Source organism: Plectrocnemia conspersa, unplaced genomic scaffold (genome assembly GCF_051122295.1).
Source record: "Plectrocnemia conspersa isolate PC_06_02 unplaced genomic scaffold, ASM5112229v1 ptg000005l, whole genome shotgun sequence".
Classification (NCBI taxonomy): domain Eukaryota; kingdom Metazoa; phylum Arthropoda; class Insecta; order Trichoptera; family Polycentropodidae; genus Plectrocnemia; species Plectrocnemia conspersa.
In genome coordinates this window covers 24,491,772-24,511,715 of record NW_028277169.1, presented here as the reverse complement: position 1 = coordinate 24,511,715, position 19,944 = coordinate 24,491,772, and the positions used below count along the sequence as shown (strand labels likewise).

The window sequence follows — 19,944 nt, the reverse complement described above, 5'->3', positions numbered from 1 at the left end:
TGAAATTTGTTAAATATGTCGTATCTCTATAGCAATATTTTTTCTCATAGCATGATTTATTTTCAAAGGTCTCCGCATGTGAACCGTATATGTTATCGACCCGTGTATTACATTTCGGTAATGAAAAACTGGTGATATGTTTTATGTTTTTTTTAAAGGAAATATCCGCACATACATATGTAATTTATGTCATTTATATTCATAGATGTGTATGATATACGATTTATGTACATATAGTACAACGTGCAACTCTATCAAAGTAAAACTGTATCTCAATTTTCTGATTTTTGATTTCAACCTTATATAATAGGAGTATAATGGTGAAAAAAGTTATTTATTGTTAATTTATAAATGATTAGGAGTTATTTTTGTAGTTGAGCTAAACGATATTTTTAAGTGAGACCACAAATTCTCTATTATCTAGATTTATACAAGCAAATTTTAAACCATTTACTCTTTAAACGCCAAACCCTTTTTTTAAATAATGGTAAGGAGAATCTCGTGTATGAACGTGGTTTCCAAAATTGGGTTCATATACTAAATAATTCTTAGAGATATAACTATTTTGTAAATTTATGATTAAAAAACACGTAGTATAATAGTTGCCAGTTTTACTGTCCATATTAAAAGGTAGGAATAGCGTAGTCCGTAAGTTCTCTGATTTGTAACCCAGACGCCGCGCGTGTTCGAGCTACGGCAGCAACTGTTTTGATTTATAAAAATGCGCTATTAATTAAAACCGTAATAATTTTTTATTAATTATATAATTGTCAGCGATTCCCAGACTTACAATGTATGGGTTAATATTATGGGGTCTGATTGACTCATCCAGTTGATACAGATTTACCCCGTTGTAACGCATTGGGCTTATGTAAATTATAATAATTACAACGGAAAAAACTTATGTTCAACCAAAATGTATTTTGCTAAATGCACATCTAATTAATCTTGCAATAAATCAAAAAGCGGTTAACCGGATATTTCATTGCTAAAAATAAATAATGAAATGCACAAAAAAAGTATGTATTATATTGTATTTGAGAATATATATACATTCTTATTTTTATAATTATTATTTGCATAGGATATGTATAAAATAAATTATAAATTTTTAAAAATTCAAAATAAAATATATTATAATGGATATACATATATTCAAAATATTATAATACAAAAATAAAAAAAATCCAAAAATCTGCATCAAAATAAGATCACTAGTTTTTTTATTCGATGTAACTATTCAACTTTCTATATATCAAACATATTTTTAATAAATCTAATGGCATATGCATTGCGTTTTTATTCAAGCAATATATGAACCATAAACAATGCATTGAGATATGTATGCTAATTTAACGTTACTCTATAAAATTGGTTTGTCATTATTCAGATTTGTCGACTATAACGTTTAGTTTATACATTACCATTGTTGCCTACATGTGGGAATTGAGATAGCTGAGCACAACATGGAGTAAATCTAGGTTTCGCATCAAATCACTTGAATTCTTGCAGATTTTCCGACAATGGGTCCATTGGAAATATGATTTGGCACTGGCCAGATACGAGAGACCAGAAGAGACATTCGTAGCAGCGGCGTATGCCTCGAGTGGCCTCTTTCTCATACAAAGAAATCTACTTTCTCTTTTTTAACTGCGATTCTGTATTAGGCACTTGTCGAATCCCGTGGCTCCGACTGTGTCGCGTCATGTGAAAACTTTCATATTATATTGATTTGACAGATTGAGCACATTCCACATTAAATGTACTGTACTTACATCCGTAGTAAGTACCTATATATGTACGGTAAATGATGTGAGCTGTCATTAGGATATCATAAATTCGAAAAGTGTTCGATATCTGATGTATAAAACGGTATCTATTTCTCAGTGCGCATGTGTAGTAAACGACCAATAGCTTCGTGTTGTGTAAGAGCAACCATGCTGAGCTCTGCTATATACATTAGAATAACATAACACCGAAGAGGTCTTTCACTGTAGCTTGTTATCGATGACGCAAAACAAACATAATGCCGCATCATAATCAACCTGAATGTTATCAGGACCGCATATTTTCTAGGGTATCTTTGGCGTCAGGTTTAATCACTATGACCGCATTTGGCGCTCAATATATTGTTACGTGTAAATTTAACTTAATCTATATTTATGCTGTTTTGAACTCATTTTAAGAGTCGGCATCTGTATATATAATATATATATATATATATATATATATATATATATATATATATATATATATATATATATATATATATTGGTTTATTTATAATTAGTAAATAAAAAGTAGCATAGAAACGTATAATGTGTAGGAGTATCATTCATTGGTGATTTCAGTCGGTTATTCTAATATATTTTCTTAGAAGTGTACATTTAGTGTTTCTTCTCGAGAAAAATGGCAAATCGAGAATTCTCATTTTATAAAGCATTTTTTATTATATATAAATAAATTTGTACGAATATTTTTAAAAGGTTTACAACCACTGCCCTTTTTATAACGCTGCATAAGTAAAAGCGGATTCATGGCTAATATATTTACATACTAAAAATTGTTTACAAATGTTTAACACTCGAGCTCGCTTTATTTTTGCTAATGTTAATAAAAGAAGACACTCAGATAAAAAAACCTTTCCGAAGGTATCCGTGCCTGATGTTTGAAAATATACATAATTTCTCGGAAGATTGAAATAATCTGAATGACCGACATTTTTTTGCAATTTTCTATTACTCTAACCGGCCGGCGGATTTATCTTTGCTTTGCTGATCTAAGAATAAATTACGTATTGAAATCGGCAGAATGCAGAACGATTTAGGGCTATTTTTAATTTTCAATAAACCACAAAGGTTTATTTTTATATTGTTTTTGTAAAGTAGCAACAGTTGTTGTTGACTCACCATTATTATTGACAACCGAAGGGGCTTTAAAATTTTGGTTAAAATAATTGGAAAATATTAATTCTGAGCTAAGCTCAAGCGAAATTATACAATCGAAGAAACCAGGCATTGATGTCATTAATTAAATATTTGCAAAATTTAAAATATGACTTCTTTAGTTATTCTTCAAAAGTAACAATATTTGAAATGGCGAAAGAAATTATTCGCAGATTATTTTTATTGCCTGACGAATTCTAAGGACCCTCGCGACTCCATTGAATCATTAAAATCCATTAAAGAAATTGAAAATTTATCAATAACGCGACATTTAAAGAAAGAAATATCTTTCAGCCTTACATAGAGTAGTGTAAGAACACCAACTTCTTACGGATTAATGGAGCAAAAGTTAAAAATATTTTAATCGACGAGCAAGTAAACAAATATTTTAGTGCCTATTGCTGTCGATTAAAGCAACAGCCACACATAATGAAAGAAATTTTTCCATAGCCGAAATCTTTTTAACAAAAAAAAAGAACGAAGATGTTTAATTATATTTTAGATGGCATATGTTTTATGAGAATAATATGTAATAATGTATCTGCAATATTCAGTCACCAAAATTTCTCGAGAATTTTCAAGAAATTTAAGAATTCTCATTTCTGGAAAAATGAAAATCATGGAGAGCTGCCTGATAAATCATACTATTCTATTCAGCAAACTGCTAAATAGCTTTAGTAGAGATGTTATTTCAGATTTTTCTGGACAGTGGAGGGGGGAGCAAAGGTTAGCTATATAAATAATTATGTAATTAAATACCATGATTTTTTTTTAAATTTTTTTCACTTACTTTTCCCTAAAAGATGAGTTGGCTTAATTCGTATTTTGGACTTTATCTAATGAAAGTTCTAAAACTATAATTAGTTTTAAAGCTTTCATTAGTCATGTTGGGTTTGGTCAATCCATGTTAATTAGGTTTGGGTTAGAACAAAAAATGTACGTTTCGCAACTGTTGAAATGAGTAAAACTTTCATTAGATCAATGTTAAAGTTATGTTTGGGTTTGACAGCAAAAGTATGTTTTGCAACTGTCAAATTGGGCTTTAAAGACATTTTAGATTAGCATATAATTACACTAATTACAGTTTAATTTTCGCTAGTAGAAATATATGTATCTACTGTTAAAAATGTATTTGTATTTCACTAGTGAAAATATAACTTCAATGTAACATCGCATGTAAATAAATAATGATTATTATTTAAATGTATATGTTACTACAATACATAATTTTATTAGCACCTACCAGATATATTTTTTCACTGGTAAAAATATATGTATGTGTATTTACCGGTGAACATATATTCCGATATGTCATTTTAGTGACATATTTTTTAAATATGTCACTAAAATGACATATTTAAAAAAATAATTTTGCGATAAATTCGAGACTGTTTTTTTATGTATTTATTTTGAGGGGTAGCCCGAGAATTTCTGGTTTAGAATCAGGGATATCAATTCAGCTTTTTTTCAGGGGAGGGGGAAAAATTGGCCAGTCAGTGCTTATTTTTAATATTTCGATTTCATTAAGACAGTATTTCATTAATCCTTTTAGTGATATCGCCGTACATGTACGGTGGTCGATCTTTCACTGTTTTGTGGTATACCAGATACTTATATATTCACATAAATATTTAACTGAAGAAATAATAATTAAAAAAAAAATATTTTTATAATATTTTTTAAAATCAATTTAATGTAAATGACTTCTATAAAAAATAATACCAATAAATTAAGGAGTATGAAATAAATTATCATTACAAAAAATATTTTATATTAATTTTATAAAAAAGAGAGTTTCTGGATTGATACAATATAAAAAAAATCTATAAAATATGTCAAATAAATTACCGAAATTTAATAAAAGAAAAGTGTTAAAATAAACTATTAAAACATACTAATACAAAAAGGTAGTAAAATATTATTTTATTATTAATTAACTTTAAATGCAATAGCAAATTATAAACAAGAAAATAATTATTGAAAAATACGTAAAATTAACACACTCATAGTTGTGTACTTGTGTACTAACAAATTAACAATTGTATATACATTATTTACTATTTAAAGGGTTAAATGACATGCATAAATGACATTCTGTCCATTTTTAATGGGGCACCTCTACCTATTGAGAAATCTCCTTCCTAACAAATGGGTGAGAGAATTCATTCATGTCTAACTCCTTTTACTACTTTGTCAAAGTGTTAATAATATAAATTATGTATTAGTGATTAGTGTAATAAGATGCTGAAGATCTTTCCACAGTTTCTACCATGTGACAATATGGAAAGCTTTGCTATAATCAATAAAGCATAGCAATACTGGTGTATTAAACTTATATTAAGGATCTGTTCTCGTGTACCTTTACTTGAGACGAACACGGTTTGTGTTTTAGAGATTTTGCGATACATGTTTTAAGTGCCTTCCACACGTGCAGTTTTTACTTAAGTCTTGCGCAGGTAAGCCTTATTACCGTATACTGCAGTACTGAAAGCGCGGCCTATTCGATCTTTGCAATGTCAAAGATTTGATTTGCACGAACTAGGTCTGCACGGTATTGTTCATGCGTGTGGAAAGAGTTCGAGCCGCGTCTTCAATCTTGATCCTGCCGCTCGGTTATGTTACGTGTTAGTTCTTATCGTATTATTCATAATTTCATTTAAAAAGTCGTTTATTAATTTTTCTAAAAAAATTCGCGGTTTCATCCTATTATACGCGATTTTTTTAAAAATTATTATTTGTAATAAATCAATGAAAAAAATGTTTTCTTTTATGTCTATGATATAAAAACAATTTTTTTTCCCATTTTAATATTGTTAAAAAAATGTTTACGTTCTTTAAATTTATGTTTCAGTTCACATTTCTTCTCAGCAGCCATGTTTTACACCACTTTGAATGCTGGCTTTTATTTTAAACACTTTTTCTTATCAACAAACGATAAATAAAAACTGGAAAAACAAATGAACTTCATCACCAGGCAACATAGCTGTTAGAAGTGGATCGATATAGAGGATCGAGGCCGGACTGAGGTTTGCGCGTGCTTGTCTACATCGTGTGGATGGGGTTACCTGTTCCACGTAGTTTGCACAAACTATACCTTGCAGGCAAGATTTAAATAAAAACTGCACGTGTAGAAGCCGCTTTAGGCACGTGAGTTCAATAGCAAAGATAAATGATTGTTTCTCTCTGGTTCCAAGTACTCAGTTACTATTGTGAAATACAGCTTTGTGGCGTATTGTTTATAAATACCTCGACCCGGTGTTATATCTATGGATTTTATTTCTCAAGTCTCTTGATGTATTGATTTTGGTTTGTTATCCAGTGATTTTTATTTGATGGACCCTCAAAAAAGCTACATGTAAAGGGTGGATTCAGAATCAGATTTTTATGCCGACTCCGCAGTCTAGGTTCGTTCCGAAGGTTTCAATTAGGCTTCACATCGCTTCGTTCGCTTTCACCGGCGGCGGGTGGTTCGGGCCGTTCCGCGCTCGCTCGCCGCCGGTCGCTTCCCGGGCCTCAGTCGGCGCTCGCCACCCGACGACTTCGTACCCCTGTCCTACTATCCCCGCGCTCATGTGAGGACACACATTTTTTCCTTGTTACGCATGCGCACTACAATCGCGCGGGATACGCGGAAAACCTCCCGATTGACACAGTGCAGAGTCGCAAATGCGCAAATGACGGCCATGAACCGAATTTTATTTAAACATTTAAATTGACACACAAATAAAAATATTTTATAATTATAAAAAATAACAATCGTAACGGAATAAATAGGGGAGCACAAAAAAAGCTTTTAAATCAGCTAATGCACGCCGATCGTTTTGTGACGTTATATTGTAGTGTGACAGCAAAACCTTCGCTATAATGTGCCGGTTAATGTAAAAACCCATTATTCGGTCACGTGTCGCTTTTACCCTTTTATATACGAAATAGGGTTGCGATTTTCACACACATCATTTTTATTATTTGATTTTAATTATAACAATATATTTTTTTCAGTGGCAGCAATGAGATTCATCAGCAAGCACACCATTAAAATGCCGGATATAGATAAATAATATCTTTTTGTTAAACAATATGTAAATGAATCGTTTTAAACGAAGCGAGTCCTATGTGTCAATATAAAAGTGTCTTAAATGTTATCATACGAAGTGGAGAAAAAAACAGGAACGATAGTACACATAAAAAGGAAACGAAACGAAATATAAAATATTATAATTATTTACAAAACATAATATAATATAATTAAAAAGGATATTTTTATCGATAATAATTAAGTATAATAAGACAATAATAATAATATGAATTGAAAAATAAACGTACGCAAGTGTGAACGACAATAAATAAACGACAATAATAAAAAATATATACAATATAAATAAAATAAAAATATATATAAATATACAAATTTGCGACTGAAGATATAAAGATCGTTGATTAAAAATATTTATACACGAGTTTTGGGAGGATCATCCAAATCATCAAAATGAAGCGTCGAGCAGTAACACTCTTTGGAATTATTGCCTTCATCTTAGTACAAAGTGGTGAGTCATATTGATTGTTTTAATAGCTTAATTTTCTCTTATCGTTATAATTTAATGCATGCAATAATACTGTATTTTATAATTTATAATTATAAGACAAATTGAGAGATTTAGTATATAATACTTGATTATAATCTGTTTTTAAAAACGATTTTAGTATATTCGTATATAATGTATTCATATCAGTATATATACAAAGCATAGTATTTATTTATGCAAACTTATATTCAGATTACGCAGCTAGAAATTTATATATATTATATATATATATATATATATATATATATATATATATATATATATATATATATATATATATATATATATATATATATATATATATATATATATATAATATATATATATATATATATATATATATATATATATATATATATATATATATATATATATATATATATATATATATATGCGTTGCGTTTTCGCGGAGAAATATTTGGTTAATATTTCTAGGAGTCGGATTACTCCGCGGAATCAAAAAAGTACGCGGAGTAATCCGACTCCTAGAAATATTAACCATATATATATAAATATATATATATATATATATATATATATATATATATATTTATATATATATATATATATATATATATATATATATATATATATATATATATATATATATATATATATTTTTAAGAGTAAATGCTCAATAATTTTAATTGTATATGATATTGATAAATAATTAAACATGATTAGTAATTTGATTATAAACGGTCAAATAATATCTGATTGCGGCTATCAACCGATCTTAACGATAATATAAATAAAAATCAATATTTTCATTACATTTATTTTTAATGTATAGATATATGTTTGTGATTTTCATAAACATGTATTTTATAGTTGATTTTGACAAAAATTTCATGATTAAAATATCAATAATCGACCAAAATATAACTACAATTTAATATAAAAGTAAAAGTGTGTAAAAAAGTATTTTATTATATTATCTATTATTAAACATATTATAATATAAACTATTAAAAGATTGTTTTTTTTTTACTTTTTGCTGTAATTTTTTATTTAATGGAATTACGATATTTTTATTTTTTGAATAGTCGCCATTTTTATATAAGATTAGCTAACGAGCTTAGCCGATATATTCACAATATATATTTTTATAATAAGTTTCATGTTAATATATATTTAAAACTACGGTAGTTATCTTATTCTAAAATTTCGTTATATTCACATTAATGATAAAAATATATAGATTTTAAATAATCACTGACTATTCAATACTTACCAACAATTATAGTTATTGAGCATTTATAGAAACTACTGATCATTTAATAAAATAAGTTACAAAAAACACAATTATTGATATAATAAAAAACAAGTTCTCTTTTTTACACTAACTCATTTTTCTTTTAATGAAAAAGTATTTTTTTATCAAATAAAAAGACTTGTCAGTGGCGTTGCTAGGGTTTGTGCCGCCCGGGGCGATCCTTAACATTGCCGCCCTATCCCCGTTTAATTATCTAATACAAAATCCGACCTTCCTATAAATCTGTAACTCAATGCATGTCTTCAATATGCTTAAACATTCCGGAGCAGGCGGCTTCTTTTGACCCCCTCCCCTCCAGCTACGCTACATATCCTTATTATATACTTATAAAAAATGTGCAAAATATTTTTTAAAGCTTGATGAAATATGTTAGTGGCTACCAGGCATTTCATTATTTTAGTACGTGCTCTACTCGAACAAGCAACGGGGAACATTTAGTGTAGCTTCTGCTTTTACCGATTTTATGACCGGCCGGGTCATACAATCAACATTTGTTAAACTGTTTTTTATTGTTTTTACATATTCAACTTAGCTCTTAACTATTCATAGATATAAATTTTCGCGCATTTAGTTTAAAAACCATATTACACAAACGGTCCTTCCATCGCGAAAATGCCGCCTCCAAGCATTTGCAGCCCGGAGCGGTCCGCTCACTAGCTTCGCCACTGAATGTTGTATTAGAAAAACTATCCCTTAATTTATATTATGATTCACCTTCAATATAATAACATATATGTATTTGTTATTAATCAAATAAATTTATTTAATTTGATATTCACAAAAATAAAAAATAAATAACTATACATTCATGTTCTCAAATATGATTTACATGTATATGTTTAAAGTCTATTTATTTTCACAGTCAGTGTACAAAAATATGCCTCAACGCTTTATTATCATGTGCTCTTAAATGTATGCCCTGTGATTTGTCGCTTTTTAAATTTCATATACATATATTATATGTAAAATAATCATATCTTTGAAATATCATTAAATAGTACAGCGATTAATATAGGACTTGTTGATGCGATCAACTATTTCATATCAAAAATACATAAACCGAATCAGATAGATTTTGTGTGAAAATGTTTAAATATTGTATTATATATGATAGGTTTTTTTAGTCAATGTGTTTTTTTAACCAATTGTTCCTTTGAGATCTTTTAAGACTTACGAATTTAGTCGAGATAAAATTTAATTTCTTACATCTAGTTTTCGTATCTATATAGACTGTCATATCTCAAATATATTTTTTTATTTAATATATATGTCCTGGATTATTTTTCAGCTCCATTTATTATTATAGATTTAAAAAAATATATCATAAAAACTGTTATTTAAACGCTGTCTACAAAAACTGTTTAATAATTAAAAATATTATAATTTTATTGTATTTTTTTAGTTAATAAATGCGGTCTCATATTTACATATTATATAAAAGTAAATCAACCTTTCACAATAAAATGTTGTTCCTTGTATCATTTTTCTGGGCAATAACACATTTATCAGTCAGTATTTTATCCCACGGCCTCGATTGATCAAAAATGTAAGCAACTTATTGATTATGTAGTATATCTGGAGCACTTTCGTATTGTTGAAAAATTTGGATCTTGAATGATTCATAATATGTGAGAATTTAGGGCTAACATTAAAAAGTGTCATTGTTAAATTTTATAATATTATTTCTCAAACCTAGAAAATTAACATAGTCAAATGCACAATAATGATTATTAAATTAGCATTACATTGCTATATAAAAAGCAAACTCAACACGTAATACTCTCACCACTCAATAACTTATGCGTTTAGTTTGCACTTAAAAAATTGTAGTCGATTATTTCGAAACATTAATAAATTGAGTTGGTCCCTAAATGTTGTGACTGCTTCATATGAATGTTGAGCTTAAAATAATCTACAAGCAAATCATATAAATTCCACGTATTTTTATATACGGCTTAGAGAGAAATATATACATATGTATGTATAGCAAGTTATGCTTAGGTGGGTGGTTCCATTTAAACCTTTGTCATACGTGTCTCGAATTGGCAAATTTTCTCAATAAGCCTTAAACCTTTCTCGGCAGAGGCAATCTCTTCCTCTAGCGGCAATATAAATTCTCGGTAGAGAAAGTTGGCTCTAATCAATCATTACCGTGCGTGAGCGCCATACACGTTCGGGCTTTCGTCGGGCGTGACTAGGAACATTAACTACACACATACACACACAAGCCCAGTAAATGGCAATAGATGCGAAGTTAATATTGGAAGCCTGACTAGGCTTCGCTGGGTCTATATTTTGGGTCGTCGACTCTGAAAATGTGTTTGCCTAATGCTCCTTTCGCGCGCTTAAATTAATGTTCCTTGCCTAATTTTCCATTAGTTGGTAGTTTTTAATTAATTAATTTAAAATTGCTTTCAACATGTTATTGGGCTTAATTCATAACCCGTTAAAGCTGGTTGAAGAAGTCTATGAAATATAACTAATTCTGTTTTATTATTATTCATTTACAAACTGTTATGCTAAAATCTATAAATCAGTTCTTTAAGTTTTATGACAAATTTATTTTATAGATATATTATTTTGGCTTCGATTGAAATACTTTATCGTAATTTGAATAATTGTCAAAGTATCTAAAACGAATGTTAATGAAATTCATCAATTCAATAGAGCAGGGGTAGCCAACCCGCAGCCCGTCATGAACATTTTTCCGGCCCGCGAGATTCATCACACTTTTACAATATATATTTATTTTATAATGGCTAATACAGTATAGACAATTTTTCATTCCAAAAAAATGCCTATAGTGTATATAATATAATTTTATATGTGGCCCGCAGAGTTATGATGCATTTCCAAAGTGGCCACCATTTGGGTTAGTCAGCAGTACAATTTTACTTGAGTATCAATTTAATTGATGACTAAAAAGTAGTTCTTCCTAGAATATATGTAAATTACCACAGCACAAATTAATCCATATTAAAACTGTTAAACTGTAAATTTAGTGTTTAGTCAGCGGTTATATTAGTTGAACTCTTTGACTGGAAAATATCATACAGAATATGTAAATAATTATGTGTGGTACACACTTATAAAATAATTTAAATGAGTGGAGGTTATTAGGATGATTAAAAAGTACGAGAAAAGCTCATCTAAATGTCTAGAAAATGATTTTATGTGGTATTGTAGAAGAGGTGATTTCTTCTCTTATGGTAAATTTTATGTCGCATGAAAGAAGCATTTAAAATACATGTGTATAACGTATGTATACATAAAATACATTGATGAATGATCAACCAATTGAAAATTATTTAATTACAATACAATCAGTTTCATATTTATAACTGAAATAAATAAAAAATAAGCGCCTATTTTTATTTTATTATTCATTCAAAATCTGATTGTAGAGAAAAAAATTGTATTCTATAGGCATTTTTAGTTCCATAAAGTGAAAATTCGCTTTTACACAAATAAGTGGCACAAAAGGGTAGAAAACAACGAATTGCTTTTCTTTATAAATTCTTTTACGTTACACCAAGAATTATTTAATGAAACTTTATTATGTTAAGCTTTTATTTGGCTGTTAAATAATTAAGAGAGACCTTATGGTTTTTCATAAAACAATGTTAAACATTAGGAACGCGTTCATTGTATTTATAACCAAGATCTAATATTCTAATTTTTCTCATACAATAATATGGTATTTTATTCTCTTAAGTAAAACAATCAGACACTTTTTCATGCGACAGCCATCTAATTTCAATATATGCCACAATTTTTATCATATCACATGAAGCTTTTTAAGCAAATGTTGGCCCGATCCGTTAACTTGTTTCAAAATATCAGCTATTAAAAAAATCGTAGCTACGTTAAAAAAAACAAATATTGAATTCTTAAAATTAAAAAAAAACATCTTTGCTTGCATTAATTACGCAAAAATAGCTTTAAATTGCATGTTTATGATTTACTATAATATATTTTAGCACACTTATACAAATTAAGTATAGAGTTAATATCTTAATTCTACGAGTTAAAATATCATTGTGGTCTGCGTTTTGTTTAACCCTGGTATAAAAAGGGCGAACGCTCCTCTCGTTTGATGTTGCCTTGTTTTCACCATGAAAAGTTTTGGAACCCTCGATATGAAGTACATATGCGGATTCCCTTGTCACGCTCAATCAATCGCAAGACAGTGAAATGTTCATTAACGAATATTAAATTCTGTAACGGGTCTCCACGTTTTTGAGGGGAAACTTTTGTGCGGATTCCACATCGTCCCTCTTTTTCCACTCTTTGTTTTTGCCACCGGTACAAAATTATATTTCCAAGGTACGATTCAAACGATGTGAGGTTAGTATTAAGAGAGAATCATTTTTTTATTAGAAGCTTGTTCAAACATTAGCAACCCCCCGATTGGTGTGGGAGCCCCATCACGATTCTCCTGTCTCATTACTGTCTAACAGAGACGCTGAATAAACACGTCACTTGAGGCGACCAAACATTGGTTATGCGCATATCGGCAGGAGGGGTCGTGCTTCTAGATTATCGAGCCATTAACATTTGCTCGGTATTGATCAAGAATGATGAGGCATCTAAGGTTTGACGTATACAAATAAAATTACACTATTTAGGCAGTCTCGTCGTTATGTAAAAAATAATAGCACCCGATTATAGATGATTAAAACCACATACATTAAGAATAGAAAATACGAGTCAATATATGGCACAGTTGTAGTTCTTTCAAATACAATTATCTTGCTGTATATGCCAAATTTGGTTTCCATACATATTTAAAAGAGTACATAAACTTAATCTGGTAGTTAGCGTCTACTTGTTTTGGGATTTTTCATGTATTCAATTTTACAAAAAAAAAAAAAAAATACAAAAGCTGTTTAGGTACGTTATACAGCTTTAGGATAGTTTTCATATTCTGAACAATTTTTTTTAAAACAATTTTGTTCGTTTGGCTGCACTGTGCGTCGACCGGTATTTTGGCACTCTTTTTATAAAAAATAGCGCCGACACCCCTCCGAGTCTGAGCTCTATATAATGTTAGGGGAGTCGGAGCCAAACAATGCCACGTGGGCAAAGACTTCATCAAATTTACTCTATCGAGATGAGGATGTACCCTAGTTGAAAGGAGATAGCTCCGGGGGACAGGATATTTAATATATAATACAAACCGGTACAAAACAATAATGAAATGCGACAGTAAAAAATGTTAATTAATTTTATCGATATTGCGATAAAAAGCAATTTATGAGTTAGGTAAATTAAAAAGTCTCGATAAATTCTCCCAATAACCGGGAAGTCTCATTTATATTAATGAGATACAATCCCTTTCCCTTTTTGTTTCGTCCCTTTGCAGTGATACACGGCGGGTCTTTAAATTCGTGTACTTTCGATTCAATTTATTCTTGTACGAGATAAAGTATACATTTACATATTATGTACATATAATATACATGTAGAGGCAAACAAAAGCTTCCCTTGTTATTTTACTTTAACATTATATTTATATATATATATAGAATAATTACATCTTCTTATGATGATGTCACGAGATACACATAATAGCTTACTTATATAGATTAGTTTCACTAGTATTGTAATCATTGAAAAATAAAACATTAAAAAAATGTATGAACCTTTATGATTTTATAAAATAAGACTATTATATGTTATCTAGTATAAATATAAAATTATTATATAATAATCTAGCTTATATAGCTAATAAGAAATATTTTAAAGTAAATTGCTCAGGTACATGTGCATTACATGACGTTTTCCTTGTCATTTGCCTCATTATAATATCCATTGTATCAATTCGTGTGATTTGCTTCTTTTGAGTCTCTTGATTAGATCTTCCACGTTGAGGAGATGAACGGCCCCAGCATTGACATGATCCTTTAGCCTTTGTTAATGTGATAAAGATAATTGCTAGATGACTTTTGTTATTATCTTCATCCTAAGATAAGCGTTTTATATGTACCATAATGCGTTAACAGCACACCCAAGTACATTATTCTGGAATCTTTGTATAATCTTTGATTTTACGGTTTGGTACAGCCCCAAAGCTCATCCCGTAGGTCCATACGGGTTTCAGGACCTGTGCATTATATACTTGTAATTTATTGGAAGCGATGACTTTCTTTCAATTAGCCAATACAGTTTTCTGAATTTTATATTAAGTTCTTATCTGTTTTTGATAAAAAAATCTTCTTATTAAAAAACGATTTGTTAAGCTTGTAAGAGGTTATTTCGATGCTGTAGTAATATGGTAATTAAAAATAAAATAAAAATATATCATTTTCCTCCTCATTCAATATAACGAATTTTCAGTATAAAGAAATTTTTTCTTCGGTCCCATGAGCTTCGCTATACTGAGATTTTTTTTTACAGTGTAACGCTTTGGGGTTTGTTTACGATGGTTTTAATATAATTCATTAAGCTGGCAAATTATATTATTTTCTTTAAAAATATTCAATTATAAGAACGTAAAGCTTAGATTTATATAAATTCAATAGTTCAGTTCATCATAAATAATCATTAAAATCGAATTAAATTTGACTTAGTTTTAGCTTATTTTGATCTAGCAAAGAAACAATTATAATTAATAAAAAATTCTATCATCACTGATCTATCGTGCTAGGTTTAATGTAAAAAAAATATTTTTAATTACTATTAATACAAAAATATCAAAACATTTTTCTCACAAATAAGCTGGCTTTTCTAAAGCATACATCCATTAAAAATTAGACCTTAATTCAATCATGAAATATGTATGTTATATAACATAGCAACCCAGTTTACGCGTTCGTCAAGATAACTAATCAGCAACTTTCTAACGTGGTTTCACATAATAATGGAAGTACATGTCACCGCAAGGTGCACATAAGAGCACATGCAATTTATCGACCAGGAAGAGTGCATTTTTCCAATTAACTAAAATAAGCGAGTGTCTCGGTGACAAGGCGTTCATGCGTGCAGTTATTGCACTCTGCGTTGCGCAACAAAGCAGTGATGTGCATTAAGACCGGAGTGAATTCTGCCATTACAAGCGATAAACCGAATCGGGCACATTCAAAACGATCACTAAACCGTGGAAAAAGGGGTGGGTTTGCAATGCTTGGGGGGGTGCAAAATAAACGGTCAATGCTTTCGGAGAAATCGCTCTGCGGATACTTTGGTTTAACGCTAAAGACAATGCCAAAAAGTCATATGTGATAATTGAAACATTGTATGATAAACTCAGATACACTTGATACAAAATTATGTATGGTGAAGTGAGGTTATGAACAGTCAGTCTTCAAATTTAATGTATAAAAATACCGTAATTTAACAGCTTAGTCGTAGTTCTATAATAAATGGTTATGTGCCAATATTGTAATCTGTATGATCGTCGGACTTTGCTTCTATATATTAGGTATTTAATAAATGAAAGATATATCGAAAATATCTTAAAACGATCTTTACACATTTTTGTGTTATTCAGCTCATTCTTCACCCTAGCTAAATGTATAAGATATGAATTTATCAATCAAATAAATAAAAGGATTAGCGCGATAATGAAGAAAAGAGAAAATCAGTGTAAGGAGAAAAGCGTAGATAACACGAAGTTAACCGTTCCGGCACCCTACGATAAGGTCGGTGAAAGGAAAAGGGAGGAAATTGGAAAGGATACGCTTAGCAAAAAGATATGTTGCTGGGGTGGGGAAAACGTCCTCAGCCGTCTATATATTTCATACTATCGTTAGAGCTCAAATAAACCTTACACGGGATGTTTTTGTTTGATAACGATTATGAGTTCAAATTCCCCTACACGCGAATATCTGTGGAGGGTGGGTAAAAAACGATATATGTGTGCTGTAAATATATTATTGAAATAAATAATACGGTGTTGCTAGAAAATTAAATTCAATTTAAACAAATAACAAATGACAGTGTTGCAGCGTCGGAAAGGTTCATTGGTCGCAATGACTGACGATAAAGAAACCCATGAAAGCTTCTGTCGGTTCAAATCGTAATGACGCGATAGATTATACTTAATTCAATGCTGAATTTAATGATGTTTCACACACATCGTTTCTTGGAGCATGATAACAACATTTTTTTAACGGTATCATTCATTTTCAAATATAAGTTGTGCTTTAGATATCATTGTTAAAAGATTTTTTTTGACAAACTTTATTGATTCATTCTAAGATGTTTCAGGATTAAATATATTGTATCATCAAGTACATTTTTAATCATTCTTGGGCATGTGTGTGTGATTTTATGAATAATTTTAGTACCCCACATGTAAATTGGCAACAATAACTCTCGTGCGGTGAGTTCTCACTAGGGATTCTGAAGTGTCGGGTTTTTTCGATTCCCGGGACTCGAGACCCAAATTTTTAAAGTCCCGGGAATTCCCGGGACTCGAGACTTTGATTATTTTTCGTATGATCATGAAAAAAATTATGTTAAAAAATTAACTTATTATTATTAACTTTAATTAATTTATAATTATTAACTTATTATATTATTTGTGTTATAGGTACGATAGGTGAAAATTTATTGAAACAATTTAAAAACACTTTATTCGATATTTATTTAAATTTAATTTATTACAATTTTTTTAATCGAAATATTTATATCAATATTAAGTTAAAACATTTACTTTTGTAAGGAAAAATATGTTTTTAAAAACACCAAGGCGTTTAATGATGAATCACATAGCCTGTTCCTGGTTTTTGTGGCAAATATTCCAGATGTAGAAAAAACTCTCTCGCTTTCTGTAGATGTTGGCTTAATTGTAAGCAATGATTTGAATAAAAGCTCTAGATTCGGAGTTCGCTTGATAGTTGAATCTAATATCTGAAACTCCTTTTTAAAGTAGAATTTTTTATTTCTAGTCGTTGAAATATTTTGGTGGTTCGTGCGACAGAGTTGTGTTGTTTTCAAATATTTTTTTTAAAAGGAAATTAACAATAATTTCAGAAGTTAATAAAGTGGCATCTCGACGACTTAGAGCTTCAACTGCCACTTTTATAGGAGTGAGTACTTCACAAATATTTTCCAATACGTGAATGTTCGATTCATCCCAAATTTTGCCGATGCACAGATCAATTAATGATTTTCTAATGCAATTTCGTAACTTTCAAAATCTCGAGATCATGGATAATAAGGAATTTCACCTTGTCTTCATATCGAGACATAAATTAAGCTCGACATCAAATTCGCTCTTTACATATTTTTGTAAAATTGTACTTCGATTGCAAGTCCCGAGTCCCGGGTTATTCATTTTTAAATTCCCGGGACTCGAGACAGCAAAAAATCTTTGAATTCTCGGGAATAAATTCCCGGGTTGTCTCGACACAGAATCCCTAGTTCTCACGTCATAAAATGTATTAAACGAAACTATTTTTAACTTGCAATGTTATTTCTATCACAAGGTATTAAGCTAAACTGTTAAATACTATATGTCATATTGTAAACATAGCATAAAAATCATATCTACTGATATTCGAATCCCAACAGTAAAGTTATGGTAAAAAAACATGCACATGTTTTGAACAGTTTTAAAAATAGCTTATAATGTTACATATAAACAGGTTATTATTTTTTTGTGGCAAAGCAATGAAATAATAAAGCTAAATATAGTATGTCTCACATTTCATAAACAATACGATAAAACTCAGACTTAATAGGTCAGACTTTTACTCCCTTCAGGCGACTTGATTGTCCAAAATATTAATAGCGTTCTACTATATATTATGTAAATATGATTAATAAATCCTATTTTTTATATAATTTATATTACTAAATCCTAAGTGTTTTCATTATATTTGTTTTCGATTTAAAATATTATTTTGTTTAAACAAACGTTTTAACGCAAAATACAAGCATAGTAAAACGCGGGCGATTACAAACAGCTTCGCGGTCGATTGGTCACTCATGCGCTAAAACAGTTTCATTAAAAATCAGAATAATAAGTAAAAGCAAAAAACTCAGATTTAAGTTAATTTAAATAATATAATATATTAAGTAAATAGCTTTGTGACACTAAAATTATATTTTTACCGATGATAGAAAACAAAAAGTTAATTTTTATTATCTATACTCTTACTGTAAGCTGAAAAAATATTTCACACCTAAAATTTAGAGAAGACACAACAAATATATTTTTATTTAGTAAACCATTCGATGTTATTTAGTAAACCGTCGCCGTCGCAGTGGGAACGCTCGATTCACGAACGACACGATTTTATTGCTTTTGACGTCGATTTTTGACTTCTGAGAAGTGATAATTGTTTTTGCACCAAAATTCGGTTTGAATATACTTTGACTCTTATATCAGAAGTATGTAGTATTATCGGTAAGGATCGGCAAGGAAACTGATGATAATAAATAACTGAAGGTAAATAAAAAAAATATACCTAAATGTCGTTTTTTGTGTACAACCGTCCCCCGAGTATGCCGTGTTTATTTTTGCAAATACTTACATTTTCATTTTTTTGTTAAACGGCAAATATTTAAGGATGCCGAATGAAATTTGCTATAAAACTTTCGGACTGTTACATAGGGATTTCCTGTCCCTTTTTGATACACCGCTCTTACTTTCCACTTAATTTCTAAATGAGTTTGGCGAAATATAAGAATAACCGGAGGCTTCATAAGATTCTCATGTCATCTGGACGAAATACCGTTACACGAAAGAGCATGCTTTATCTCTTTCTTCGTTGCATGCGACACCACTCCCATTTTTATTTCTAGGGGATCGGCGTCAGTTCTGGATTGCTAAATGAATAAATTTGATTAACCTACAATACCACTAACTTCATTCTATAATTTTACTACTTATGTATCTGATTTTTTTTAATTTTGTGCGGAATTTCAACGATATTTTAAATAAATATAATTATTATAGTCATTATTAAATGTATTCTTACTACTTTTGTTTCCAAAACCAATAAAATATTTATATTTATTATAAGAAAAGAGCATTATTATATAATAAAAATAAAATGGTAAATATTTCTTTAGAAGTGCAGAGTAACACCCCCACGGTGTATGGCTGAGAGGCAAATAGTAGTGGATTCTAATTAGAATGTAACGGTAAACCGTCGAGCTCGATAGGGAATCTTATGATGCTAACCGG

At 29.8% G+C, this 19,944-nt stretch overlaps 1 protein-coding gene and 1 long non-coding RNA gene across 5 annotated transcripts in view; both read left to right on the top strand.

Annotated features, from left to right (window-relative positions):
• Positions 1-6,470: 6,470 nt before the first annotated feature.
• Positions 6,471-7,133, top strand: LOC148235247 (uncharacterized). Its single transcript, XR_015809713.1, has 2 exons — positions 6,471-6,517; positions 6,945-7,133. It is a non-coding gene; the product is annotated as an uncharacterized LOC148235247 (long non-coding RNA).
• Positions 7,134-7,292: 159 nt separating this feature from the next.
• LOC148235245 (protein Skeletor, isoforms B/C) overlaps positions 7,293-19,944 on the top strand; it is a 51,378-nt gene continuing 38,726 nt past the window's right edge. For all 4 annotated transcript variants that reach the window (XM_088186737.1, XM_088186736.1, XM_088186735.1 and 1 more), the window contains exon 1: positions 7,293-7,489. In XM_088186737.1, the coding sequence (XP_088042863.1) occupies positions 7,432-7,489 (58 nt within the window). In that variant the 5' untranslated portion in view covers positions 7,293-7,431. The remainder of the gene's footprint in view (positions 7,490-19,944) is intronic.